This window comes from Hippopotamus amphibius, chromosome 2 (genome assembly GCF_030028045.1).
Source record: "Hippopotamus amphibius kiboko isolate mHipAmp2 chromosome 2, mHipAmp2.hap2, whole genome shotgun sequence".
Lineage (NCBI taxonomy): Eukaryota > Metazoa > Chordata > Mammalia > Artiodactyla > Hippopotamidae > Hippopotamus > Hippopotamus amphibius.
The window spans coordinates 8534258-8560880 of record NC_080187.1 but is presented as its reverse complement, the minus strand read 5'-3'; the positions used below and the strand labels follow the sequence as shown (position 1 = coordinate 8560880).

Sequence of the window (26623 nt, the reverse complement as noted above, 5' to 3'; positions counted from 1 at the left end):
ATTCAGGATATTCTGATCGGACACTATTCAAGTGTGCGTCTGCCCCGGAAATTGATAAAGACGTCCCTTCCTGCTGATAGGTTTTTATCCTAGCGTTCCTGGCCAACCCGCGGCTGCCCCGTTCACACTGAGGAGCCCTCGCTTCCCTTACCCCTCCCAAACTCTTAGGAGGGCTCGAGAGGACCGTAAAGGCGGCTGGGTTTGGACCCTGAGCTGAAGGACGAGGGGGAGGACCTCGTGGAGCCGGGGTCCCGGGCACGTCCAACCTTGAGAAAAAACCAGGAGCCTGGCGCTAGCGCAAGTCTGCGCCTGCGCGAAAAGCCCCGCTCCCGGGAGCCTTCGCGGCCAAGTCGCCTCCAGTCCAAGAGGCCCCAATCATTGGACTCGGTGGACCTGAAAGGCATGTGTAACAAAGCGTGATGGTAAATAGATTCTGAGAGCGAGAACAGGCGGAAGCCGAGCTGGGAAATGCGGTCCACGGGGGTGTGCGCGTCACAACCCGGCACCGTCCGGGAAAAAAGGCTTTGGCCAGGAACGGGGCCCGGAGGTTTCTGGGAAATGGAGTCCGGTGGGGCGGGGAAGCATATGCGCATGACCGGAAGTGGCGCCATTCAGGCGCGCGGCCTTTGGAGCGAGAGGCGGGCCTGCGACCGCAGTCTCTGAGTTCGCGCCGGTAGCGGGCGCCGGTAGCGGTTGCCGGTAGCTTTCTCCCGTAGCGGGCAGCGCTTTTTCACGCGGTGTTCTGCCTGAGACCGAGTCGGCGGTGGCGCCACGGGCTCCCCAGCCGGGGCTGGACAGGCCGGACCGAGCTCAGCGCCGCAGGCTCAGAGCGGGGCTGGGGCTGCCGTGAAGCGACGCTGACGCTCAGAGAACTGCTGGAAGGCAGTGGCGCGAGGTGGGCCCCAAATGCTGGAGGAAGGAGGTGAGGAGTTGGTGGAGCGGTCTGTGGCTTCCAGCTTGACCGCTGGCACTGTTTGTGACTCGGATCAGAACTCGGCGGTCATCCTTTCCACGAGTAGTTGAGGACGATCCTTTTTTTTGAAGAAAGAATTCCGGGCTCACAAAAGTTTGGGGAGCTCAGCCCTGGATCATCTCCGAGTATCCTGTTCCTTACTCCGCTCTGTGGATGGACCCATGGCATTAGGAAGTAGAGAGAAATGGGCCCTGGGGAGGAAAATGGGACGAACTCAGAGCCTCCTCTGTTGCCTCTGATCTTCCAGCCCTCTTGAAACATCCAGGGATGCTCGGAATGGGAGCCTCTTGGCTTCCCCTGATATTGAGGATGGGTTCAACCCATTTGGATTGTGAAATCGTGGAGGATGCTGGGGATTTAGAGTCAGAAGGCTAGGATTCCTGTTTAAGCTGTGGGGTACCAGCTAGGTCTCTTAACCTGTGTTTCTTCATGAAGGAAAAGATAAAATAAGGTTAACTACCTCGTTCACCTCTAAGAACTGTAAGCATCAAATAAAATGACGTTTTTGAAAGCACCTTGAACGCTTTCCAGAACAGAACAAATGTGTATGTAATCTTAACCACCGAGGCAATGCCATCCTTCCCTAGATCACAGGGTCCCTGTATGGGTCTGTCACTCTTCAAGTGCAGTTTCACATCCAGTGTTTCATGTTTTCTTCCTTCAGAGACCTGGGAGCACAAGCAGGGTGGTTATCATCCTCCCCATAGTAACAAAGACGGAAATAAGTACAGTGAATAGGTACAGATAGGTACAGCTCGTAACATGAAGTCTGTACTAAGACCAGTGTACAGCCCTGTTCATTTTTTTTGAGCTATTTCTGAGGACTGCACTACCTCTATCATTTTTAAAATTCAGATATAAATTACGTGCTATAATATTCACTTTTAAAGTATACAATTCAGTGGCTTTTAGTATATTCTGAAAGTTATGCGACCATCACCACTATTGAATTCCAGAACATTTTTATCACCCCGAAAAAGAAACTGGTATGACTCCACATTCTCCCTTCCCCCAGTCCCTGGCAACCATTAATCTACTTTCTGTCCCTATGAATTTGCCTATTGTGGACATTTCCTGAAAATAGAATCATACAATGTATGTGTCTGGCTTCTTTCACTTAGCATAATGTTTCAAGGTTCATCCATGTTGTAACATGAAGGAATGTACTTCCTTTTTATGGCTGGATGATATTCCGTTACATGGAATATATCATGTTTTATCTGTTCCACAGTTGATAGACACTTGGGTGGTTTCCAGTTTGGGCTATTATGAATAATGCTCTAAACATGCATACACAAGTTTTTGTGTGGACATGTTTTCATTTTTCTTGGGTATATACTTAGGGGAGGAATTACTGTATAACTCTAGTGACTTTGGTAACTCTGTTTAACTTTCTGAGGAACTGTCCAGACTGTTTTCCACAGTGGCTGCACCATTTTACATTCCCAGTAGCAATGTATGAGGATTTCAGTTTCTCTACATCCTCATCAACACTTTTTTTTCCATCTTTTTAATTTTAGCCATCTTAGTGGGTGTGAAGTGGTATCTTACAATGGTTTGATATGCATTTCTTCCGTGACTGATGATGTTGAGCATCTTTTCATATACTTATTGGCTCTTTGTATCTTGCGTAGAGATATATATTCAAATCCATTGCCTGTTTTTAAGTTGGGTTATTTGTCTGTCTCTGTTGAGTTTTTCATATAAAGAATTCTTTATATAGTGTGGATACTAGACCCTTACAAGATATATGATTTGCAGATCTTTTCTCTTTCTTGATAGTGTTCTTTAAAGCACAAAGTTTTTAATTTTTATGAAATTCAGTTTAGTTTTTCTTTTGTTGCTTGTGTTTTGGTATCATGTCTAAGAAACCCATTGCCTAATCAGAGGTCATAAAGATTTGTATTTGTATTTTCTTCTAGAAGTTATAGCTTTTACATTTAGGTCTTTGATCCATCTTGGGTTACTTTTATACATAGTGCAAGGTAGGAGTCCATCTTCATTCTTTTGCATGTGGATATCCAGTTGTCCCATCTCTATTTTTTTTTTTTTTAAGAAATTTTAATTTCTTGGCACTTTTGTTGAAAATCAGTTGTCCATAAATGTATGGATTTATTTTTGGACTCTCAGTTCTTCTCCATTGATCTATATGTCTATCCTTATACCAGTACCACACTATTTTAATTACTGTTGCCTTGTGGAAAGTTTTGATATGGTGAATGAGTCCCCCAGCTTTTGTTCTTCTTTTTCCAGATTGTTTGGCTGTTCTATATCTCTTGCATTTCCATGTGAATTTTAGGATCAGCTTATAAATTTTTGCTTAAAAAGCCAGCTGGAATTTTGATAGGATTGCATTGACTCTGTAAATTAATTTAGTGAGTATTGTCATCCAAGATTATTGTCTTCCAATCCATGAACATGGAATGTCTTTCCATTTATTTAGATTGTCTGTAATTTCCTTTAACAAAGTTTGGTACTTTTCAGTGTAATGTCTTGCACTTCTTTTATTCAGTTTATTCCTAGGTGTTTTGTTCTTTTAATGCTCTCGTAAATGGAATTGTTTTTTTAATTTCATTTTGAATTGTTCATTGCTAGTGTATAGAAATACAGTTGGAGAACTGTTTTTTCAATCCTTTGCCCATTTTTCATTGAGTTGTCTTTTTATTGTATATTCATGTTGTATCCTGCAACCTTGCTGGACTTGTTTAGCTATAATAGTTTTTCTGTGGGTTCCTGAGGATTTTCTGTATATAAAATCATGCCATTCACAAATAGAGATAGTTTGAATTCTTCCTTTCCAATCTGGATGCCTTTGGTTTGTTTGCTTATTTTTGCTAATTGCTCTGGCTAGAATTTCCAGTATAATATTGAATAGAAGCAGCAAAAGCAGTCATCCTCATCTTATCCCTGATCTTAGGGGGAAACCATCAGTCTTTAGCTCTGGGTTTTTCATAAATGCCTCTTACCGAGTTGAAGAAGTTCCTAGTTCATTGGATGTGTTTTATCATGAAAGATATCAGATTCTGTAAAATGGCCTTCTTGGTGTTCATTGAGATGATCATATATTTTTTTTCCTTTGTATTAATATAGTGTATTATATAGATTGATTTTCGTGTGTTGAACCAACCTTGCATTCCTGGGATGAATCCCACTTGGTCATTACATTGCTTTTTTTGATTAAGCAAATGTCTTAAATTTGCAGAGCCACTTTCTCCAAAGAACTTAATCGGTAATAGTTGTACGCCGTATATTTACGTGCTAAGCATTGTGTCAACTGCTTTGACTGCATTTAAATCTTCACAGCAACTTTACAAGGGATTGTTATCCTCATTTTACAGATGAGAAAATTGAGACTTAGAGAGGTTGCATGATTTGCACGCTGCTGGTAAGTGGTGGGTTTGGAATACTTGAGAGTCTGTTATACTGTAATGCCTCTCTATGTCTGAGTGAATTGATGGAACTTCTGAGGTAGGGCGAGGATTGGGAAAATTTATATCACATTGCTGGTCTGCAAATTCAGCCTCATTCCAGTGAGCCCTGGGACGTATAATGTCATCTGAACACTATCTTTAGTATGAGAATATGAGACTTGCTAGCTTGGTGAGCTATAAACTTTTATGCCTCGTTGGTTTCTTTCTCTTCCTCCAGAGCCACCTTCTCCGGACCCTGCCCTTCCCCAAGGGGAAGACACAGAAGAGGAACGAATGGCAGCTGGTCTCCTCAGAGCCAGGCCCCAAGTAAGTTGGAAATTTACTCTGAGAGGCAGGCTCTTTTTTTTTTTTTTTTTTTTATTAAGGGTGTTTGGTTCTTGATTACAAAAGGAATTCATGTTCTTTGTAGAAAAATCTGAAAAATATAGACAACATACCTGCCCCCCCCCCCCCGCAAAATCACCCTTAATCCCACAAAGAAAAAACACTTAATATTTTGATTTGTGTCCTTTAAGTTATTCTTTTTTTTTTCTGTTTTCCCAAAATGGGTTTGTCCTGCTTTGTAACCTTTTTATTTCCACTTAATAGAATCTGATTAATATTTCCCCTACTTCATTAAGCCTATTCTATGGAATTATTTCTAATAAGTTCCATTTTATAGTCCTTCTATTAGGGTAAGAACTGTCTTCTTTTTCTTGACTAGACTAGGAATTGGTCTGTTTTCATTTTTAGAAAGTCTGCTCTTGGATTTCCTCATCAGTTCTACTCTTTATTAACAAAATCTTCTTTATTAGATTTTTTGCTTTTGCTTTCCTTAGATTTATTTAAAAAAATTTTTTTTTAATCTCTTGAGTTGAAAACTTAGTTCATCTTCCTTTTTTGTTCATATATGTTGAATGTTTTTGGCTGTGGGTCTTTATTTTTTAGATATGCCAACATTATGACTTTGGTTTCTTGTCTGCACATTTAGCTGGTCTGTGCTCCATGGAGACACAGTTTGTGTCTCTTGTCCACACAGAACTTCCAGCTATAGTGTGATTACAGGGCATAGGGTTTTACAGCTCTGTTAGCTCAACCTTATTAAATTACCTATTTCTTCCATACCTTTATTTTGTTGTTTATTTTGTATTAACTCTGTCAACAACTGAGCTGTTTAACATTTCTCATAGCTATAATATTTTAAATTTCTCCTTGTACTTCCTACAGTTTTTTCTTTATGAATTGTATATTTGTTATTTGGTTCATGACCCTTATATCTTCATAGTGGATTTTACTCTCTTGCTTATTATAAAATGACCCAAATATTTTAAATATTTCATCATTTTTAAAAATGACCCATTTAATGCATTTCCCAGTGTGAATGATGTATTGGAAGGACAAGTAAAATTAGAAATCAGGAGACGAGTTATGATTTGGGAAATGATGCTGGCTTAAAACAAGGCAGTGGCAGGGGCATGGAGACAAATGGGTGAATTCACATGCTATCGAGGAAGAATGAATTTGCAGCTGATTTGTGGGGAGCTGCAGGAAAGGGGAGGATAACACCCAGGTATCTGACACGGCCAACTAGGTGACTGGAGGTACCATTTCCTAAGCTGAAAAAAGCAAAGACTTTCTTGCCTCCATGGCTTTGCTCATGATGCCTCCCCTGCCTTGGGTATCCTTCTCTTTCTCCATCTGAGGATCCTGCTTCTTCAAGGCCAGCTTGGTGACTGCCTTCTCTCTGTGGTCTTCCCTGAGTGTCCTACCCCTGCCTTCCATCTAGGATTCCTCTTCCATTATCCTAGTAACTAGTCTGTCCATCTCTTTGACACATTATTACAGGTGGTTGCAAATGTGCCCTGCTCTCTTGCTGTACTGTGGTGTCTGAGTTCATGGGAATATTTATTAAATGTTTCGAAAGCATTCATCATTTACATTTCTTTGCTAATTTGCAGCTGATTCCTTGTTGCATAAACTCACACATTCTAATTTTGTTTTTTCTATATTGGTGCTTTTAATTCCCAAGCACCTGTTAGTTTGTGCCCAGTTACTGCTCGTATATATATATATATTTCCTTCTATTTATATATAAAGTCTACCAGAATTATAAACATGTGAAGACAAGAGAGACTGTGTTTTATTTATTTTGGGACATTAATATCTAGTATCGTGTTAGGCACATAGGAAGTGATCAATAAATGCTTTTCTGGAACTACCCTGAGTCCTTTCAAAGACCCTTTGTAGGCTCACTAACCAGCACACCCAGAGCCGCCACCCTCCCCACCCCTCATATTCTAAGGGCACTGGGCAAGAAGAAATGTGCTTGTTGTTTCAGGGACCCACACCTCTCAGCAGTGTGACTGTAGCTTTTACCCAGGAGGGATGGAGGCAGTTGGCCCCTGCTCCGAGGGACAGGTTCAAGGAAGGGATGCCAGAAAAGTCCAGAAACCTGGTCCTACTGGGTAAGGAAACCATTTAAAATTCAGAATTTGTTGAATTCTGAAAACCTGTGGCACTTCCCAGTGCTGAGTGATCCTTAATGGTTGTGATGCACCAGAAGGATAGTGTTTTATTCCCCCTCATGCCCTAGTGAAAGTCTCTGCATTCTGGGTTGGGAAATAGGCAGTTTCATTTTGTCCCCCCCAAGTCTGTGCCTCCCCATTTTCTTATTTCCCAGGAGGGGTGGGGTAATCTTCAGACCAGTTCCTCCACAGTCAGTAAGTTCCCATCTTCCTAAGTAGCTTGCTTTATGGGCTTGCTTAAGCTCCCTGGCTTGACCTCTCCTTGAGGCTGTTTCTTTAGCTCCTTTCCGAAATGCTCTACCAAGATCTTGGCACCGTATCTGTCTTCCTTACTGCTGTGTCTCCTAGTGCCCAGTACCAAGTCAGTGCTCAAATATTTGTTGAATGAATGAAATGAATACCCTGTTTCTATTCCCCTCGGTTCTGGGTGGCTGTTTATACTTAATACAAATCTCTAAAGCCCACTTTTTTTTCCCCCTTAAATAGGACTTCCAGTCTCCCAGCCTGGTATAAACTCCCAGTTGGAACAAAGGGAAGGTTCATGGATGCTGGAGAGAGAAGGCCTAAAGAGTACCTGTCCAGGTATGTGAGCAAGCACTAAACCAGTCATAGTCTCAGGGGCAAAAGCCCCTTTGAAACATGCGTTAGTGCACTGAGTATGTTAACAACCAGTGAGGTAGATATTGTTGTCCCTGTTTTATAGTTGAGGAAAATAAAGCTGAGAGAAGCTAACCCACTGGTTCAGAGCCTCACGGCTAAAGTGGCGAGGCTGGGGTTTGAAGCAGTATCAGTCAGACTCCAGGCCCTCTGTTCTGCACCGTCTCCTCAGTCTCCCCTGGCAGGAGGTATTTGGGAGCACAGGTGGTACTGCTGGCCAAGCACATTCCCTGCTTCATGTTTGCCTCACTGAGGATCTCAGGTGCCCACCTTTCCCCATGCTTAGCTGTGACACCTACTGCTGTTCTGCTCTCTGACTGACCCTTTATTGGATTCTGCACCTGCACCCACACCCCCACACCTTCTCTACCTCTTCATGGCCATGCCGGAATTTTCTGAGAGGCTGATACTAAGAAACTCAGGAAAAACAAAAGCAAGGGAAACCATAGTTTCTGCGTTTATCTCTTGCTACTCATCTAAGGCTGCTCACTCCACCCCCACCTTCGTATTTCAGACCTTGCAGATGTGTGACCTCTGGCAGGGCCTGTGGTTCCAGCCACTTTTGATACTTTGAAACTCAAAGCATCAGAGATACAAATGAACATAACAACTTTAAGGTGACAAAATTTTAAAGTTTTCTGTAACTGCAGCCTAATGCTTTATATCTTTAGCGACTGATTGTGATTGCTGTAGGACAATGAAAACAAAGCCTCTGGATTACTTTGCGCACGGTTCACCCAAACTCTCTTCCTCCCATTTCATCCTCTTTCTAAGCAGCCTGTCACGTGTCACCTCAGCCCTGGTTGTAACTCCAGGCACCACTCACACTTGCTGAAATACTTCCCTTTACAGGGCGCCTCCCTGCGTGGTGCTTCCTTCTCCCAAACCCCCGCTTCCCAGCACAGCATACTTGCTATGCAGGACCTTTTAACTTGGATCCAGAGACCTTGTGTGGAACTTCAGGAATTGAATGCAGTGTTTTGTGGCAATAACTGCATTTTTCTGGGAAAAGGTTTCATCATAGTCTCAGAGGGCTTCAAGATCCTAAAAAGTTACTGAAAAAGATTCAAATCACTGTGTTACTAGAAACAGAAGTTGGGAAAAGGTGTTACCACGAAGGATCTGTGCTCTGAGGTATTAGTGTAGAGTGTCAGTGTGGAAGCAAGTCTGGATGTGCACCCACGAAACACGCACCCAGGTCCTGGCTTGCTACGTGTTAACTGCATGGATTCAGAGTAAACCACTAAACTGTGGTCATCTGTTTCTATATCTGAAAACTGCATTACAAAACCTGTCTTACTTATTTGACAAACTAATATATATGAAAAAAAGTTGTTGACAATGTAGGGCTGTATTAATTTTGTGAGGGTGAAGTAGCTGGAGGGAAGTTTAAAATCTGGCTATTAGAATAACTAAAACACTGCTCTTGGTACGCTGCACCTCCTCTCTGAGACCTACCGAGCGTCCTGGGCATCAGTGTGCCTCATGGGCTGGTTTTGGGGCTATCATTCCATCCCACCCCTCCCACGGTGACAGACAGACCAGGTCTTCAGCATGCCTTTGCCTCACTGCTTGGTACATGCCTGGTGTTGTTTTAGCTACTGGAGGTGCAGCAGAGAACAAGCTGTAATCCCTGCTTACATCCTAGTGAGGAACGTAAATAAAATGAGTAAACAAAATAACCAATATAATATTGGATAGTGATGAGTACTGTAAGAATGGGAATGCAGGTGGGGGTGGGGGCTCTTCTAGATTGGATGAATAGAAAAGACCACTTTGAGGAGGTGACATTGGCGCTGAGATCTGAAGGAAGAAAATGAACCAGCTGTGTAAGTATCTGGAGGAGGAATGTTCTGGGCGACACCACGCATTGAGGCTTTGAGTTGGGAGTGAGTTCGACTTGTATTAGGATCAGAAGACCTTAGGACTCAGTAAACAAGAGGGAGAGTTCTGGGCAGGGGGCAGATCGTGTAAGGCTTAGAGGCCATGGAAGGCGTTCAGGTTTTATTCAGATAGGAAGATAGAAAGCCACTGAGAGCTTTGAGCAGGGAAGGGATAATATTTGTGTTTGAAAAGATTATAATATGTATGGAGACTAGACTTTCAGGGTTCAAGACTAGAAGTAGGGAGATCAGTTAGGACATTCCAGTGACAGGATGGTGGCTGGTAAGGAGAAGGATTCAGGACATACTTGGGTGTTAAAGCCAACAGGACTTGTTAGTGGATTGGGTGTGAGAGGGAGAAGCATTAAGGATGACCCTGGCCTGAGCAGTTGGGTCAATGGGAAGACTGACAAAGATACTAGCTTGAAAAGGAAAATCAGCGGTTCTGTTTTGGGTATATTGGTCTCAGGTATTATTAGACCATCTTATACAGGAGCCAGCACTCAGGGGAGAGGTGGGCTGAGGCGGGACAGTTCATGAACATCACATGGTCTTTTTTTTTTTTTTTTTTTTTTCCCTATTGGCCACACCAGGAGGCATGCAGGATCTTAGTTCCCTGGCCAGGGATCAAACCCATGCCCCCTGCGGTGGAAGGGCAGAGTCCCAACCACTGGTCCTCCAGGGAACTCCCCACATAGTTGTTTTAATTGCTCCTTTCTCCCACACTGCTTCTTTTGTTGTCACTTTTCTTCTTCTTTCCATCTTTTACTCAGATAGATGGTCAGTTTTTGAGAGCTGTCAAAGCCATATAAGACCAAATACCAACTAACACAGAGATACCCACAACCCGAAACAGGGACTTCTGTGCCCTCGGTAGCCTGGGCTTAAAATGCATGTGCAACTTAGAGGGAACCCTGCTTAATGGGAAACCATTTAATGTGATTTCCAAGGAAGAGGTCCAAGATACTAACAAGCATTCATGTAACACTTGCTGTTCCTCAGGTATCGTTCTGGGTCTCTTGTGTTTCAGCTCATTTAGGCCTCATAATAATTCTGTAAGAGAGCTACTTTCACAGATAATAAATCCAAGGCCTAGTAATTTGCCCAAAGTCACACAGCTAGTAGGAGGTAGAGCCAAGATTTAAACCCAGGCAGTCTGGGTCAAGATTCTGTATAGAAATTCAAATAACCTGCTATTTTCCTAAATAAGCTAGAAACAGGAAGAATCTTTTCAGGAAAGTGGACCCTTGTGAAAAGAAGCTCCATAGCCTGCCCTTAAACTTCACTCCCTTAGCTGTAAGCCTCTATGACGGAGACAGAGAGAGATGTCTGGGACCAAAGGGTTCACTTAGTTTTAACACTTCCCAAAAATTATACATTAATTCACACTTTAAGGTCTTCTCTTAAAATGAATGAGGTCCCAAAGAAGATTAAGAATCATTAACTCTTTTTTAAAGATATCACTCACCCCCATCCGTATTATAAAAGCAATGTTATTCTTTTTAAAATAAACTTTTTTTTAATAAAAATAAGTTCATTTAAAGTTTAGAAAAGAATAAAAAAATTGAGATCTTATCATCCCACCACACAGAGGTAAACTTCAGTTTTCATATTATGAAAAGAAGTGATCTTTTTCCTAAAATTAAGATTAACAGTATGTAATTTTACATATTTTCTTTCACCTCACAGCATATTGTTTATTTTTATCCCTGCATATTCTTTGAAAGCAAGGTTTTTATAACTTTTTATTATAAAAATAATACTGTCATTGGAGAACATTAGGAAATACAGATAAGCATTGAAGAAAATAAAAATTACCCCTGCCTAATCCCACAACCCAAAGACAACACAGCTTATTTTCATATTGTCTATCTTGCCAGTGTTTTTTCAATAATACCTTCCTACAAAAGGAATTACAGTGTACAGATTTCAAACATGACTTACTGCTAAATAGTGTCCCTTGACTGGCTATACTGTAGTCATTCCTTATTAAACAGGTGTTTGCTTTTCATCTGACAAATGATGCAGTGCTGGTGACAAATGATGTCAGTGCAGCTCTGTGTAATTTCTCATTAGTTCCTTAGGATAGATTCTTACAAGTGGAATTCTGATGTCAGCATTGTAAAGACTCTTGACACAGGCAGCCAGGTTGCTCTCCAGAAAGCCTGTCCATTTATGCAGCCGCACCAGTGTGTGATATCCCAAATGTTGCTGTCTTACTAACATTCTAGAATTAACTTTTTTTTTTTAAATCTTGCTGATAGGTGAAAACATTCATCTTGCTGGTATCAGTCATCAGCTTTTTAAAGTGAATTGTTCAAACCTGGTAAGCAGGTTGCCCAAAACCACACCAAGAATTGCGACTAAGAAGACAGCTTAAGACAACCCAGTACTTGGGAAAAGCACAGGAGAGGAGTGCATCTGAGGCAGGATCAGTATAAACTTATGCTGTTTAGGAGAGGGAGCAAAGGGTGCTCATGTCCATGAAAAGCTTGCTGGTCGTGATTTCGAACAGAAGCATCCTGGGTGAAAGGGGGTGAAACATCGAACCTATCCCACATTAAGAGCTCAGCCAGACTCCTTCAGCCTTTTGTTTTTCAGTATCTTTTCTTTCACCAAAAGAATTTTTAAAATTGCTTCCCTAAATTTTCTTCAGATTGGAAGGTTGTATCTGAATCACCACCTGAACAAGACATTTCTGAAGAATCATTCCAAGACCCAAGTGTACAGATGCCCTCTGGGGAGTCAGATCACAGGAACAGTGAACTAGGGAAGAGCTTCAACCTGAGACCCGTTCTTTCTCCACAACAGAGAGTTCCTACAGAAGTGAGACCCCGTAAATGTGAAACACACAGAGAAAGCTTCAGGAAGAATTTAGATATAATTAAACCTCACAGAGCAAAGCCATACACGTGTAATGAATGTGGCAAAGCCTTCAGTTACTGTTCTTCCCTTTCTCAGCATCAGAAGAGTCACACTGGGGAGAAGCCATATGAGTGCAATGAATGTGGGAAGGCCTTCAGCCAGAGCTCATCTCTTATTCAGCATCAGAGGATTCACACTGGAGAGAAACCATATAAATGCAGTGAATGTGGAAGAGCCTTCAGCCAGAATGCAAACCTCACAAAACACCAGCGAACTCATACCGGGGAAAAGCCCTACAAATGCAGTGAGTGTGAGAAAGCCTTCAGTGACTGTTCAGCCCTTGTTCAGCATCAGAGAATTCACACTGGAGAGAAGCCTTATGAGTGCAGTGACTGTGGGAAGGCCTTCCGCCACAGTGCAAATCTTACAAACCACCAGAGGACTCACACAGGGGAGAAGCCCTACAAGTGCAGCGAGTGCGGGAAGGCCTTCAGCTACTGCGCGGCATTTATTCAGCACCAGAGAATCCATACAGGGGAGAAACCCTACAAATGTAACGCATGCGGGAAGGCCTTCAGTCAGAGTGCAAATCTCACAAACCACCAGAGGACTCACACTGGAGAGAAACCCTACAAGTGTAGTGAGTGTGGGAAGGCCTTCAGCCAAAGTACAAATCTTATAATCCACCAAAAGACCCACACTGGGGAGAAGCCTTACAAGTGTAATGAATGTGGGAAATTCTTCAGTGAGAGCTCAGCCCTTATTCGACATCATATAATTCACACAGGAGAAAAACCCTATGAGTGCAATGAGTGTGGAAAGGCATTTAACCAGAGCTCATCCCTTAGTCAGCATCAGAGAATTCACACTGGTGTGAAACCCTATGAATGTAGTGAGTGCGGGAAGGCCTTCAGGTGTAGTTCAGCTTTCATTAGACATCAGAGACTCCATGCTGGAGAATAACTGGAAACGTAACCAATGTGGATGGGGATGTGACAGGTAATGTCAAGGCATCTGGGACATCTAAATCTTGGTTCAGAGCCACATGCAGAAGCACCTTTATTAATAAAGTCACTATTTTACATGTTGCAGGTGGAAGGTGTCAGGTGCTCTTTCTCAACATCTTAATAAGCATAGACAGCCCAACTTCAATTACACCGTTGTAGAGGTTTACCTTTAATCACTCCAGAAACCTTGGTTTATAAAGAATGAAGGACTTCGTTCTTCCTTAAAAGGCCAGGTGTTTTGCCAGTGGTCTGGGCGTAGTGATCTCTGCTTGAATGAGGGCTGTTGCAAAAGGAGAAACAAGAACATTGGCCAGGAACAACCATTCCCCATAATGGGGCCACAAAGGTATTGATAGATTCGGGAGTGAATTCAAGCAAGCAAGGAAATTCTGTGGCCGTTACTATGGGGCTGGGGGAGGGTGCTGAATCTAGTCACAGCTGCACACACCTACACTTTGAGCTGCTCAAGTGCTCTATTCTAGTTACTGCTGTCAAGCCAACACTGAGGGAAGGACAGTGAGGTTGAGGGTGCAAGAAGAAACTAATGAAATCCGTCAGCAAGGCACTTACTTTTAAACGGAGTCCCTAAGGGAGGGAAGGCTGATAAGACTGGGGCAATCTGACGGCAGCCATGCTTCCCTAGCTCAGAGGCAGGTAGGTCATGTTTACTTTGCCCTCTTCCTGACAGCTGAGTATCTTTCAGATCAAGCTTTTAGCCTGTTGGCCTGCTTCCTTTTCTCCCTTGCACCCCACTAGTATAGATCTCATCTCAGCACTTATAAACTCCTGTGAGCTTACTTGGTTTTTGGTTAGGTAAGCTTGATTCCAGAGACTCCTCGTTACTGGTCTACTGTAAGTGAAGCTGGTTGTACCTGCAACCATCACCCAAGGCCTCTAGCTTTGATTCCTTGGTGACTTGCCATGTCTTGGAATGTTCCTCACTCCAGAGATCTAAGGTAGTCCTTTCCACTAAAGGCAGTTTTCCACCCATTTGCACCTGTAATTAAAAACCACCTAAACCACCATGACAAAATGCGACAGCAAAGTGACTAATGGCAGGGACTTCAGGCTTCTCAGGGGTAGCTTTGTCTCAGTGTCCATGTGTTTGAGGTTCACTCACTGCACATCAAATATCAAGGTGAAAGTGAGTGATGAGCTCTAGACAGAAAGTCAACAGAAACAGAACTAAAGACATGGGAAGCTTAGGACAGGTGAAAACATTCATTAGAAAATAGTCTGTTACTGGTTTAATGCAAAACAGGGTAGGACTAGGAGCTGCTAACTGTAGTTAGTAGACTTGAACTTCATTTTCACCTTAACTTACGATCAGTCAAGGACTCAAAGGTCAGCATCCTTGGTTGTCCCATCAGTGGTTCTGAACCACAGCTGTACAGTGGAATGGACAGCACAACCCTGAATCATGCACCCTGACCCCGCAGACCCACAAATGATTAAATTGGTTTGGGATGAAGAGCTCCTTCCCCATGTGTTTCTTATGTTTAACTGTCAAGTTTTCTTTCTGACCAGAGTTCCATGAATGTCTCCAAAAAGCAGACTTCCTCTCTAGGTGTCTTCTGAGCTAGTCCCATACAGGACAGAAATCTGTTGTCCAGATTGCTGCTTCATCCCCGGTTCTGTCACCTTGGCCACAATGACCACCATTTGACCACAAAGGCTAGGCTCCCCCAAGGAAGAGGCCACATCAAATAGTGTGTTGGTTGTCAAATAACCCTTTATTACTTTTCTTTGCAGTTCTTCTTAACTCTGTGGAAAGGAAAAAAAAAATCCTCTCAGTAATAAGACAAAAAACCTTTATCTCCAAGCCCCACTATTAGGCACTCCTAGAATTTTCTACCTTATCTCCAAGGATACATTAGCTCCCCCTCCAGCTCTCACCCTAATTTTAAGCAAATCAACGCAGAAGTCACTTACAGCTGGGCATTCCACCGCACCACTGTTGATGTCATCTATGATGTCGTGAGGGTGGCGGCCATCAACATTGCAGCCCACAGACTGGGCAGTCCCCAGGATCTCTTTAATGGTTCCTATAATTAAGATAAGGTGGAATCAGAGGGGCTGTCAGTCCCTAACAATCCTCAGATACCAGTGGGGAAATACAGGCAAAGAGACGAATAACTGTCTGATGGAATACAGGAATAATTATCACTGTTCCCCTAATCCAAAATTCAGAGCTCCGTATATATAAAAGTTCCTAATACAAAAATATCCACAGGTCCCATGATACAGTCTTTCAAACCCAGAAGACGCCACACCCCAATCTCAGATCTTACAGAATAACGTCCCCTCTAAGTGGGAAAATGCCACTAAGTGAATACATCTCACGTGACAATTAAGGTGGCCCTCTTATTCTGTTCTTACCAGAGAGTTCTCTAGCTAAAGATCGATGCCGCATCTGTCGGGCAATGTTGACAATTTCATCAAAAGTAATGTTTCCACTGTGCTTAACTGCAGAAAAAAAAAAACAAACAGCAAAAGGTTTGTTACCAGATGAGGGCAGAGCAGACCAGTCCTCTCTCATCCATTTCTAACCTGTTCCCATGCTTTCGGCACAGAGTCATCCACATGAAGAACAACCCTGTTTCCTAAGCTGGGTTTAGTGTCAGCTCACCACTGGATTGCACCAGCCAACAGAACTGGTCAGGTGCAGTGGCGGGTGGCTAGGGACAAAATCAAGTCTTTGCTAACCTTATGTGGAAAGGACTATCTGTTTTGAAGAGGAGAGAAAAACAAGCTGAAGTGACTGGAGTTGGTTAAAGCTATTCATAGTGTCTGTCACCAGCTAGGAAGCTGCCCTTTCCTGATAAGTGGTTTTCTTTCTCATCACCCTGCCTGACATTTCCCTCCTGCAAGCACTAAGTGGGATCTGTTCCAGGGATTGGGGAGAGCCACATGGCACTTTTTGGCAGTGCCTGGCTCCGTAACAGCTTAATACCTGTGCCATCCCTAGGTTTCATTAAACGGAGCATGTGCAGCTGTGTATCAAACACTGGGCACACAATACCACTCACAAATTACCAGGGAAAAAGCCACTCACTGTTTTTCTGCTTCTTTCTGTCTCTTGGCGGTTCTTTGAGGGCTTTGATGATCAGGGCAGAGGCAGAAGGTACCACCTCAATCTGTGGAAGAGATTCTCAATATGAATAAGCCCATCCTCCAATGAGAACCACCAATACTACCATGCACCTTGGCTCTCAGGAACCATGGGCCAGACACTACATTTACTGTATGCTCAGGTAACTTTCACAACCTGGAACACGTCCTACCCCAGCAGACATAAGTGATTTACCCAATGGCTCAAAAGTGAGAAGAGTTAAGATTTGACCCATGCTCTCAAAGCCTTCACCACAGATAAAACTGCTCTTAGCTCACCACTGGTGGTGGCAGGTGGCCATGTCAGCAAAAACCTTCCTCCCAGGAATCCCTACCTCTGCCCTCCCTCAAACCAAGTACCTGGGCCTGTCTGTTCTGAATGGTCAGTTTCACTGTAATCCTCAGACCTTTCCAATCACCAGTTGCCTTGGCGATGTCATCACCAACCTTTTTTGGAGACTGCAGAAATAAAAGGTCTATAATCACACCATGCCCTAAATCAAACCAGTCTGAAAATCTGTCCAGTCCTTCTCACCTGGCAGCACAAGCGAGCTGTTTGAAACACATTTAACTTTGCCTACCCAATCAAAGCATGGCTATCGTCATAATAAATTGGTAAAATGAGGCTGAGGCTGTGGGTTTAGTCTGTCCAGGGCATAAACCACAGGTTCATGGCCACAGTGGGGCCAGGTTCCTTAACTATCCTCTCTTAAGGACCCATGTGGTAATTTTTAACCCTTTTACATTTGAATCACTGGAAGATCTTTAAAGACACCAGGTTCCAGTGTCTGACGAATCCTAGTCAATCTGTGCGGATGAGGTCTGCACATTTGCTGCTTTACACTTAAACAGGAGAGATGTCCAGGTGAGTGCCAGCTGGGCTAAGGGCAAAGGAAGAGTAATGAGGACACTGCTTAAGCAAACCCAAAGTAGGAGAGCTTTTCAGATAGGAGACCACCGCTCAAGGAATAAAGGCCTAATTACATTCAAGAAAAAGGAACTTCAGTAAAGAGTATAAACAGCAGGTAAATAAGTCTGATCCCAGGTAAAACCAGTCATATCAACCTGTAAGTTCAGACCAAAGCTGTTAATACAAGCTACTGTGACTTTCACCAACATCTTCATGTCACAGCCCATTTAATCTTCCCAGCAGCCATACGCCCATTTCCCTAGAAAACAGGCCCAAGTAGGCTGGACAGTGTCACTAAGCCACTCGATTTCTAAAACCTCCTCTATCCTGTCCCTCAGGGACGCTGTGAGCAGCAAAGAGACCCTGGAAAGTTACAGGTTCAAGGACTTTTCAATGGTGGCTAGTGCCAGTGCAGGCCCATTGGGGGATGGCAATCTCTCACTGTCAATGGCACCTCAGACACAATCGTGTTTGCACGAGCCAGAGTCTAACTCTGCTCTCCTCATACAAGAAGCGCCCCTCCGCAAGGATGACTTACCAGACCCAGGGGGCCGATCTTGGGGGCCAGGGCAGATGTGGCACCGACTTCCCCACCGGTGCACCTCAGGTACACTGGGAGAAAGAAAGGATTAGTGCCACCGCAAGGGAAGCCCTAAGTCACAGCCCTCCCTCCGCATCTTTCCGGACCTGGCCCGCAAGGGAAGCCCTAAGTCACAGCCCTCCCTCCGCATCTTTCCGGACCTGGCCCGCAAGGGAAGCCCTAAGTCACAGCCCTCCCTCCGCATCTTTCCGGACCTGGCCACACCACCTCTTGCCTCTTCTCAGAAGAGCGCCAAGGACCTCGGCGGGGAGCGAGGCAGGGCAGCCCCTCCCCCCAAGGCGTGGACCACTCCAAGCGCCATGTGGGACAGCGGGCTTCGGCTTGGCTACCGCTGCCGAGGCCCACAGCGCGCTGCCGTAGAGGCAGCCGCGGCCGCCGGCCAACTCAGCCTAGGGGAAAGCGCCCAGAGACAAACCTTACCCTAAGGCGTGCGGGCTGCAAAGCCGCGACAGCTCGTCCGGTCCTCCCTCCCCACCTACACGTGGGGAAGCCGAGGCCCAGAAACAATAAGAAACTCGGCCAGGACCACAGAGCGCCCCGAACGCAGCACCAGAAGGCCGGCCTCTAGGGGGCTGCGGGCTAAAGCCCGACGTGGGGAAGCCAACTGCGGCGGGGGCCGCAGGCCGGACGGAATGCGGGGGGATGCTCCATCCGGAAGCCCCGGCCACATCTAAAGCACGCACCGACTTTGATCTCGTTGGGGTCGAACTTAGGCGGCATGGTGGAGGCGGCTGGTGTCGGATGAACCCGGATTCGGGACGACCGAAGAAAGTTGCACCTAGGCCTCCTCCGAGCCGAAAGCGGAAAGACCGGAAAGTACGACAACTGCGCCAGATATAGACCTGAAAGGGCAGCTCTCGCGAGAACTGCCGTCTCCACCCAACCTTCCAGTGACGCCCTTGCCGCCATATTGCTTGTGGGCAGGCACCTAAGACTGACGGCAGCAGAACCTAGCACTGCGGTGAGCTGTGGCTGGGGGTTTTGAAGGGAGGGTTCGGGCAGTTCTCCTGGGGGAGGCAGACAACAGAGGGCTGCTCCCGAGATCCCAGGCCCCGCTGCTCCCCGTTCTCCCTTATCCTGAGGGTCACCCCATAGTCCCTGTCACCCAATCCCAGAGCCCCGCCCCTCTCCTGAGGGTCCGCACCCGCATTTCGAGACCCCACGGCCACAGCGACCCGGACCACCTTCTAACTCTCTCGTGATGTGTGCATTTTAGCTATTAAAACCATTTTATTAAATAAGAGTCTAAATCCGGTCCGACTCTTAATTCTAAGATTCTGCGGTCCCCGCTCTCAGACTTCGTCATCCTGGTCTGCATGACTTTCTGAGATTCTGAGTTTCGGTCCCCAGTTCCTGTGTTTGGAGGAGACCAGACTCTGTCTCCGCCGGGCCCGTGCCGGGTGGTCTGTCACCCCTCGTCCATGACCAAGCCCTACGAGAGGTCGGCCTGCCTTCAGGTCCACCCGAGGAAACGAACGCCGGGGACCTGTTTATCCGCAAAGCTAGGTTGGGCACTGCGCACTCCAGCCAGGGGAGGATGGGTGTGGCTCTTCGCATCTGGGCTGGACGTCGGGGGAGGGGACGGGTGCAGGTTGGGAAGAGCTGATCTTCTAGGAGGAATGGAGGAGAGATGGCCATTGGGGAGGAGGTGAGGGAAGGTTAGTCACAGGAGCAGCAGGATAAGAGCTGGTCGTCAGGGAGAGATGGGGGAGGGCTGTTTTTAAATTATTCCCCATCCCTGCAGACAGGTGGGGTGACATGAAGGGCCTGAGCCAGCTCTGCAGGCTTGGCCAGCTCCCCAGATAGCCTTCGCCTCTGTTGGCCAAGACCTGTGATCTCTACCCCTCCCGCTGAGGACTGGGTGTATGTCTTCAACTGCATCTCTTCCCTGGCCCCTTTCTCTCTAGCTCCTTCAGCTATAGTAGGCCCTGAATAAATGCTTGTTAGATGTGTGGTGCTATGTGGTTAACATTTATTGCATACTCATCATGTGCCAGGTACTGTGCCATGGGCTTTACAAGTATGGAAAGACTTGTAAAGACTTACAGATAGAGGAAACAGGCTCAGAGAGGTGAACCAAGGGGACATGGTTGGTGGGTGAGAGATCTGGGATTCAAAACCAGTTAAAGAAAACAGAAAGGAAGGAAGGAAAAAAAGAAAGAAGGAAGGAAGGAAGGAAAAAATTCGATTTCATCCCAAAGCCCATGCTGTTAACCGTAAGCTTCTCTGTGTGATTGCTTCCTGGCTTGTCAATGTCCCATATCAAGTCTGATATTTTCTGATACTGGACAGACGTAGAGCACCTGGCTTCTGAATTCAGGACAGTGTACTTAATGTGTGTGAAGTTATCAAAGCACCAAGGAGTTGGGCAGACTCCACAGAATGAGAACTTGAAAGGGCAGAGTTCCAGGCTGGTCTTCCTGCAGTCCAGGCTGTACCACCAGATCACTGGACTTGATGAGCACTGTAAAGAGGGCTGTGGTGACAGTCAAAGAGAATAATAACTGTGAGAGTGGCAGGGTGCCTGAGGATTGCTGTTGAATTTTATTTAGCTCAGAAATCTCTTTGGTTATGATGTAGTTGGGTTCCCCAGGGTCAAGATTAGAGCTGGCAAAAGCCATGTAGTTTTGGTTTGCTGGTGCCACTCTGATAGTGTTTCAGGTGCTAAAAGTGATTCATCAGCCAAGTCTGTTAGAGTCCTCAAAGAGCATCCTTAAAGGACCAAAGGAAACTTCTCCAGGTCAACCCCCTTGTCTAACATGGAGGAGAGATGGGGGCCCAAAACAGGGAAAGGGTATGCCAGGGTCTCACAGTGGGTCAGGGGCAAATGTGGGCTCAAACCCAGGTCACCTGGCTTGCTGTTGTGCTGTTCCACATCCTGCTGCTTATTGTTTAGTCAACAAAGAGCAAAGAGTACTGAGCACCTGCTGTGCCAGGCACAGGGCACAGATTGATGGTCAAGATGGACACAGCCCCTGCCCTCAAGGAACTTATAGTCCAGCAGATGAGCTACATGCTCTATGTTACTGTGCTACTTGTCCTGGGTGTTTGGGACCTGTGACAGATTCCCCAGATCCTAACTTCTCTCCTATGCCCTAGTGTTGTGAAGATTGCTCTAGGAAAAAGAAGGATGCCGCTCTTCTTCCGCAAGCGGAAACCCAGTGAGGAGGCTCGGAAACGCCTGGAGTACCAGATGTGTCTGGTGAGGGAAAACAGGTTTTCTCTGAATCCATCCCCATCACCACCTCTGCCCCATGCAACAGGGCTCCACACGGCACTTCCCCTCCAAAGACTGATCACACTCCTCGTTACTTGTTCATACCCTTCCTTGCTGGACCTCAAGCCCCATTAAGGCAGGGATCATTGGGCCACCTTCAGAAAGACAAGTTGAACCAGATGGCGTCTGTGATCCCTTGAAGCCCTTTAATCCTATATTTCTTTGCCTGATTTGTCTACTCTGGGAGGATGTTTTGCTCGAACCCTGTTTTTAACTCTTTTTATCCCTAGGCAAAAGAAGCCGGGGCAGATGACATTCTTGACATCTCTAAATGTGAGCTCTCAGAGGTAAACTGAGGTGGTGGTCTGCCTGTGAATTTTTGTCTGCCCTTCTTTCTTGCATCATGTGTCCCTGGTGAAGATAGATGTGGACTGAGGCTTTTGAAAGGCCAGAAGTTCTAGTCAAGAGATATTTCCTTAGATTTTGTTCTTATCTGAGAGAATTGAGATGATCTTTTGGCCTCAACATCGTCTTCAAGAGTCAAGGGCAGTCCAGTGGTTAAGACTCCACACTTCCAATATAGGGGGTGTGCGTTTGATTCCTGGTTGGGGAACTAAGATCTCACATGCTACTTGGCCAAAATAATAATAATAATAAGTTTAGCTTAAAATTTAAAAAAAAATTTTTTAAAGAGTCAAGGAGGCTAGAAAATGTACCCACGGATTCTCAGGGCACTGGGAGGGCCACGGATTCTCTGCAAAGCACCAGAGATCTTTCTTTTGCCCCTCACAGAGTTCATGATGGGGTGGGGTGGGTGGGCAGGGGGGTCAGCCGACTGCTGATTGGAAGGGAGGGCTGACCACCCGAGCAGCATCCTCCAAGCCTTCCCCACGCTTAGACGTATCCACCTCCTGCCCCATCGCTCCCCAGTGTGTGTGCTGCTCAGGACGGAAGTTAAAGACTGGCAGGAGAAGCACTGATTCTTCTTTATCTTATCTTAGATTCCATTTGGGGCCTTTGCAACATGCAAAGTTCTGCAGAAGAAGGTGAGAGGGATCTTCATTTTCAGAGAATTATTTATTGCATGTTTGCTTGTTTGAAATCAGGTGGGAATTCTAGGAGTTTTCTTCCTGGCATAGACATCCCGCTTACCTCAGAATCGCATGCTTTCAGCCTGCAGCAGGTGTGTTCACAGGAGAGCAGGTTTTGGCATTGGGCAGCTCTGGCTTTGCCGTCCTGGCTTTGCCCCTCCTGAATTGGGCAACTTCCTTAGACTCTTACATCTCAATTTCTTCATCTATGAAATGAAGACATCCCTGGTTGTACTCTCACAGAGGTATTATGAGAATTAAATGAGCGACAGATGGGTAGGCAGGTTGATAGCAACATAAATGCCCCGAGTATAATGCCTGCCACATAGTAGACACTGAGTAATAAAAACTACATTGTTATTAATAATAAAAACTACACTCATTTCGTTCTGGTCACCCAGGGGAAATTGAGTGGAATGAGTGACTTTTCAGAAAGGTATTGCAGCCTGGAATGCATGTAGGTGAGAGTATCCTAGGTGAAGTGTCTAAATGAAGGTAGGTAAACAGTGTTCCAGCAGAGCAGTGAGCTCCTTGACACTGGCGGTATCCAGGCAGGGGTCTAGGCCTAACAGAAACAGCAAAGATGACTCGGATTGAGCGCCGGACCACGTGCTGGCCCTGGGCTCGGTGCTTTTGGTCTGTTAGCTTGTTAACCACCAGTGGCAGCCCTCGGAGGCAGGAATTTATTATTCTCTGTTTTCCACAAGAAGATGCTGAAGCTGAGGGAGGTTAAGATCAGGACAGCTGCACAGGGATCCAGTCTCAGGATGGAGGGTAGAATTAGACCTCTAAGGTCCCTTTCGTCCTGGAAATTCCAGATGTTAAGGTCATCTGGTTCCACAGTTGGAGACATCCATTGTGATGTCTGCAAGAGGGGAGAACTGGGCAGGATGGGGCCGCTGGCAGCCTGTGCTGAGCTGGCTGCCCCGCCTCCAGCCTTCCGTACTGCTGCTCTTCTTCAGCCTAACGCGCCTTCTTTTCCACACAGGTGTTGATTGTCCACACGAATCACCTCACTTCCCTGCTTCCTAAATCCTGCAGCCTCCTGAGTCTCGCCACCATCAAGGTACTGGGGCCCTTCTCCCAGGCGTCGGGACTCTGCGTGGCGTTGCAGGTGGCAGTCGGCACGTCTCCTCTGTCAGAGTTCATGCCAGACGCGCCTAGTGTCATGGCGACTCTGGGGTTTGATCAGCACTGTTTATGGGGTACCTTGTCTGTGCTTTGTGTGGGGCGGGGTTGCAGGCCCTGCCCTCAGGGAGCTTATCTGATTGGTGGAAGGCAAACCACAAGCTCATAGCAAGTGAGCTGGGAGGGCAGGGAGACCTATGGGCCCAAACAGAAAGGAACAGGAAGGACGCCAGGCATTGTGTGGTCAGTGAGAGAAAGCTTGGTGAGCTGGGGCAACTCCCTCCTGACCGCCAGCTCCTCCAGGACAGGACTGGGATGTAGTCACAGTGTACGTGAGGCGGGACCCCAGGATGGTTCCGAGGGAACGTGAGCTGTGACGGTGGGTGTACACACTGGGACAAAAGACGGGCAGCGTGGGCTTCAAAGTGGTTTTCATGGCTCATGCCGGTGTGCAGGGATTAGGGGTGGCTTTTACTTCTCTTCGCTGTTCTAGTCCAACATGCATTATTTTTATAATCAGGAAAAAAGATAACAGTAAAAACTATGTTCATGTATGTGTATATTTCACATATATGCATTTTATAGTACGTATGTGCACACACGCACACATATCCTATTCCTTTTTTGCTCATTTTCATTGTTAAAAACATTAGCAAATACAGTTAAGCATCAGGAAAAACATAATTTCACACTCCTGAGAACTACTATCACTATTTTATTGCATATTTGGTAGTCTTTTACTATGCAGATATATGTTTATATGACGAGGCGTTTGCAATGTGAATATTTATGCATACTGTTTTATAGCATACTTTTTTCATTCAGCAGTAAAAATAAATATTTGATAAATAAGAGAATGAAATGGTATACTGCTTTTAAAAAGGAAGTGAGCTGGAGTGATCATTTAGTTGAGGGGGAAGGGTTGGCTTCAATGAGGGCCTCTCACCCCACCACCTCCTGTCCCTCTGGTGCCTGAACCCAGAGGGGCTTTCTTAGTTGGTGACTGTTAGGTGTTAAACTCGTTTCCCTTCCACAGGTTCTGGATCTTCACGATAATCAGCTGACAGCCCTTCCTGATGATATAGGGCAGCTGACAGCGCTCCAGGTATGGCTTCAGGAAACAGAAAACCCACCTCTGACTACCTAAGTAAGAAACTGCAGCCACACAGACCTGGAATGTTCTGGTCATGCTCTGTCTAGCCAGGGCTGCCCTTGGTGCCGCCGGCTCCTCCCCCTTTGCTGTTGAGATGCCTAGTGATGGCATCATCGTTGCAGTCTGGGCTGTGGGCATCTCGCCACCATATTTTTGGCATGGACTCTTGGGATTTCATCATGAGGCTTCCACAACTTTACAGAAAAAGAGCACCCAGTGAGTCTGCCTTTTCCAGACGCGGAGTTCAGCACTCTGACTCGCCCGTCTCACAGCCCCTGCGCTTGCTGGGCGCTCATTGCACACCAGCGCCAAGCTCAGCGCTCCGCTTGTGTGGTCAATCAGTCGACTGCCTCACAGCCACGCTGTGAGGAGGTATGAGCATCATCCCCAGTTCACAGAGGAGGACGCACGTCCTTCACACTTAGATTAAAATCCCTTCTCTTCACTGTGCCCTGTCAGACCCTGTACATTGGGCCCTCCTGTCTTCCCTGCCTCCGTTCCCTCTCTCTCCTCTTGGCTGTCTGCACCCAGCTCCTAAAACCCTCTGGCCCTCTGCACCCCACCCCCAGCGAGGCCTCTCCAGGTGGCTCTTCCTCCTGCCCGAGTGGCTCTTCCTCCTGCCCGAGTGGCTCTTCCTCCTGCCTGAGTGGCTCTTCCTCCATCTCAGCCCAAATGTCCCTGCGAATCCTCTCCGACCTCCCCATCTAGGTGGGTCCACGCTATTCGCGTCTGTCTCAACCCGTGTGTTTCCCTGAGAGCACTGACTGCAGTCTGTAATTACTAGTTATGCCCGGCTGGCTCTCCTCCTGAACTGTCATCCCACATGGAGGAGACTCAAGGTGATTTGAATGCACTACCTGCGATGTGGGTGATCTTATCACATTTTACAGAAAAGAGAACAGGTCTCAAAGAATGACTGTAACTTGCCCACGATCAAGTGGAGAACATGTGGCAGAACAGTAGTAGCTGCCCCCATTTGAGAATGAGCCATAGTGAATACTTGGGTGTAGGTTCCTTTGGGAGTATTTTACGTATATATTTTTGTGGAATTGCTGCATTCACTATTTCATAATCTTTGGATATCTGGTAGTGATAACTCATAACCATCCTTTGGCTCATCAGATATTCATCTGCCACATTATTTGTAATGTGTTTACCTTTCTGTTGTACCTATTTTTTTTTTAATTTTATTTATTTATTTTTTTTGGGGGGTACACCAAGTTCAATCAACTGTTTTTATACACATATCCCCATATTCCCTCCCTTCCTTGACTCCCCCCGCCGAGTCCCCCCCACCCTCCCCGCCCCAGTCCTCTAAGGCATCTTCCATCCTCGAGTTGGACTCCCTTTGTTATACAACAACTTCCCACTGACTATCTTACAGTTGGTAGTATATATATGTCTGCGCTACTCTCTCGCTTCGTCTCAGCTTCCCCTTCACCCCTGTTGTACCTATTTTTAATGGCTTCTTTGTGTGTCATCCTGCTGGTGTCACTCACCCCTTGGTGCCGCATCATGGAGGGAGCAGGGCCTCCGGGATCCAGCGGGTTTCAATCCCAGCACCAACAGCTGCGGCCTTGAAGCCTTGGGCAGATCCCATTGCCTTTATGCGCTCAGCTTCCTTCTGCTAACACTGGGGTAACTAGGCCTCCTCACGTGCTGCCTCCCCAGATCTCTGAGTCTGCTCATCCCCTTCTTCCTCCCACCCTGATTGTGGGGCCATTGTTGGCTCTTTTGTGGTCAGTAGAAATGATAAAGCCTCAGCAAGAACCAGGTTCGAAGTCTGGCTTTGCCCTCTTGGATGCATGACTTCACCGCTCTAAGCCTCAGTTTTCCCATCTCTCAAATGGGATCATACAATCTATATTTTTCTCACAGGACTGTCAGGAGATAAAGAGGTGTGTGTGGTACCCAGATGACACCTGGCCTGAAGCAGGGTGGACACTATTGTCTGTGTGTATACGTTCTCGTGCCATTTTTCTTTCTTAGGTCTTGAACGTGGAAAGGAATCAACTGACGTATCTCCCACGTTCCATTGGGAACCTGATCCAGCTCCAGACCCTCAATGTGAAAGGTAGGAGCCAGGAAGCCC

General features: G+C 46.0%; 3 protein-coding genes and 1 non-coding gene across 10 annotated transcripts in view; 2 read left to right on the top strand and 2 right to left on the bottom strand.

The window, feature by feature from the left end:
• On the top strand, nucleotides 1–13408 carry ZNF79 (zinc finger protein 79). Of its 3 annotated transcripts, none has more exons than XM_057722321.1 (5): nucleotides 1–422; nucleotides 4622–4710; nucleotides 6722–6848; nucleotides 7395–7490; nucleotides 12105–13408. In XM_057722321.1, the coding sequence occupies exons 2-5, from the start codon at nucleotides 4678–4680 to the stop codon at nucleotides 13274–13276; spliced, it is 1428 nt and encodes a 475-aa protein (XP_057578304.1). In that variant the 5' UTR covers nucleotides 1–422; nucleotides 4622–4677; the 3' UTR covers nucleotides 13277–13408. The 3 variants fall into 3 exon arrangements, with proteins under 3 accessions (XP_057578304.1, XP_057578302.1, XP_057578305.1); XM_057722319.1 differs by lacking the exon at nucleotides 1–422 and adding an exon at nucleotides 627–922; XM_057722322.1 differs by lacking the exons at nucleotides 1–422; nucleotides 6722–6848 and adding an exon at nucleotides 733–922.
• A 1626-nt stretch (nucleotides 13409–15034) lies between these two features.
• Nucleotides 15035–18784, bottom strand: RPL12 (ribosomal protein L12). Its single transcript, XM_057722323.1, has 7 exons — nucleotides 18626–18784; nucleotides 17880–17953; nucleotides 16792–16890; nucleotides 16376–16457; nucleotides 15700–15786; nucleotides 15253–15365; nucleotides 15035–15084 (listed from the first exon to the last, which is right to left on the bottom strand). The coding sequence occupies exons 1-7, from the start codon at nucleotides 18660–18662 to the stop codon at nucleotides 15079–15081; spliced, it is 498 nt and encodes a 165-aa protein (XP_057578306.1). The 5' UTR covers nucleotides 18663–18784; the 3' UTR covers nucleotides 15035–15078.
• Nucleotides 15869–15995, bottom strand: LOC130847229 (small nucleolar RNA SNORA65). Its single transcript, XR_009052014.1, has one exon. It is a non-coding gene; the product is annotated as a small nucleolar RNA SNORA65 (small nucleolar RNA).
• LRSAM1 (leucine rich repeat and sterile alpha motif containing 1) overlaps nucleotides 18778–26623 on the top strand; it is a 39562-nt gene continuing 31716 nt past the window's right edge. For 2 of the 5 annotated variants that reach the window (XR_009051381.1, XM_057722317.1), the window contains exons 1-8: nucleotides 18778–18903; nucleotides 19293–19448; nucleotides 21042–21144; nucleotides 21450–21506; nucleotides 22161–22205; nucleotides 23239–23316; nucleotides 24415–24483; nucleotides 26521–26605. Coding sequence is in view for 1 of the 5 variants with exons in the window: in XM_057722317.1 (XP_057578300.1) it covers nucleotides 21073–21144; nucleotides 21450–21506; nucleotides 22161–22205; nucleotides 23239–23316; nucleotides 24415–24483; nucleotides 26521–26605 (406 nt within the window). In the remaining 4 variants the exon portion in view is untranslated. The other 3 variants (XR_009051384.1, XR_009051383.1, XR_009051382.1) reach the window with 3 other exon arrangements.

What these genes read in the sequence shown, in the direction of transcription:
- ZNF79 (XM_057722319.1), top strand. An exon ending in TCCTCAGAGCCAGGCCCCAA is followed by an intron (nt 4,711 to 6,721) that starts GTAAGTTGGAAA and finishes TTGTTGTTTCAG; the next exon opens with GGACCCACACCTCTCAGCAG. An exon ending in CAGAAACCTGGTCCTACTGG is followed by an intron (nt 6,849 to 7,394) that starts GTAAGGAAACCA and finishes CCCCTTAAATAG; the next exon opens with GACTTCCAGTCTCCCAGCCT.
- RPL12 (XM_057722323.1), bottom strand. Translation starts at nt 18,662, where the DNA reads ATGCCGCCTAAGTTCGACCCCAACGAGATCAAAGTCG. An exon ending in CCCCAACGAGATCAAAGTCG is followed by an intron (nt 17,954 to 18,625) that starts GTGCGTGCTTTA and finishes TCTTTCTCCCAG; the next exon opens with TGTACCTGAGGTGCACCGGT. An exon ending in TTCAGAACAGACAGGCCCAG is followed by an intron (nt 16,458 to 16,791) that starts GTACTTGGTTTG and finishes TCTCTTCCACAG; the next exon opens with ATTGAGGTGGTACCTTCTGC.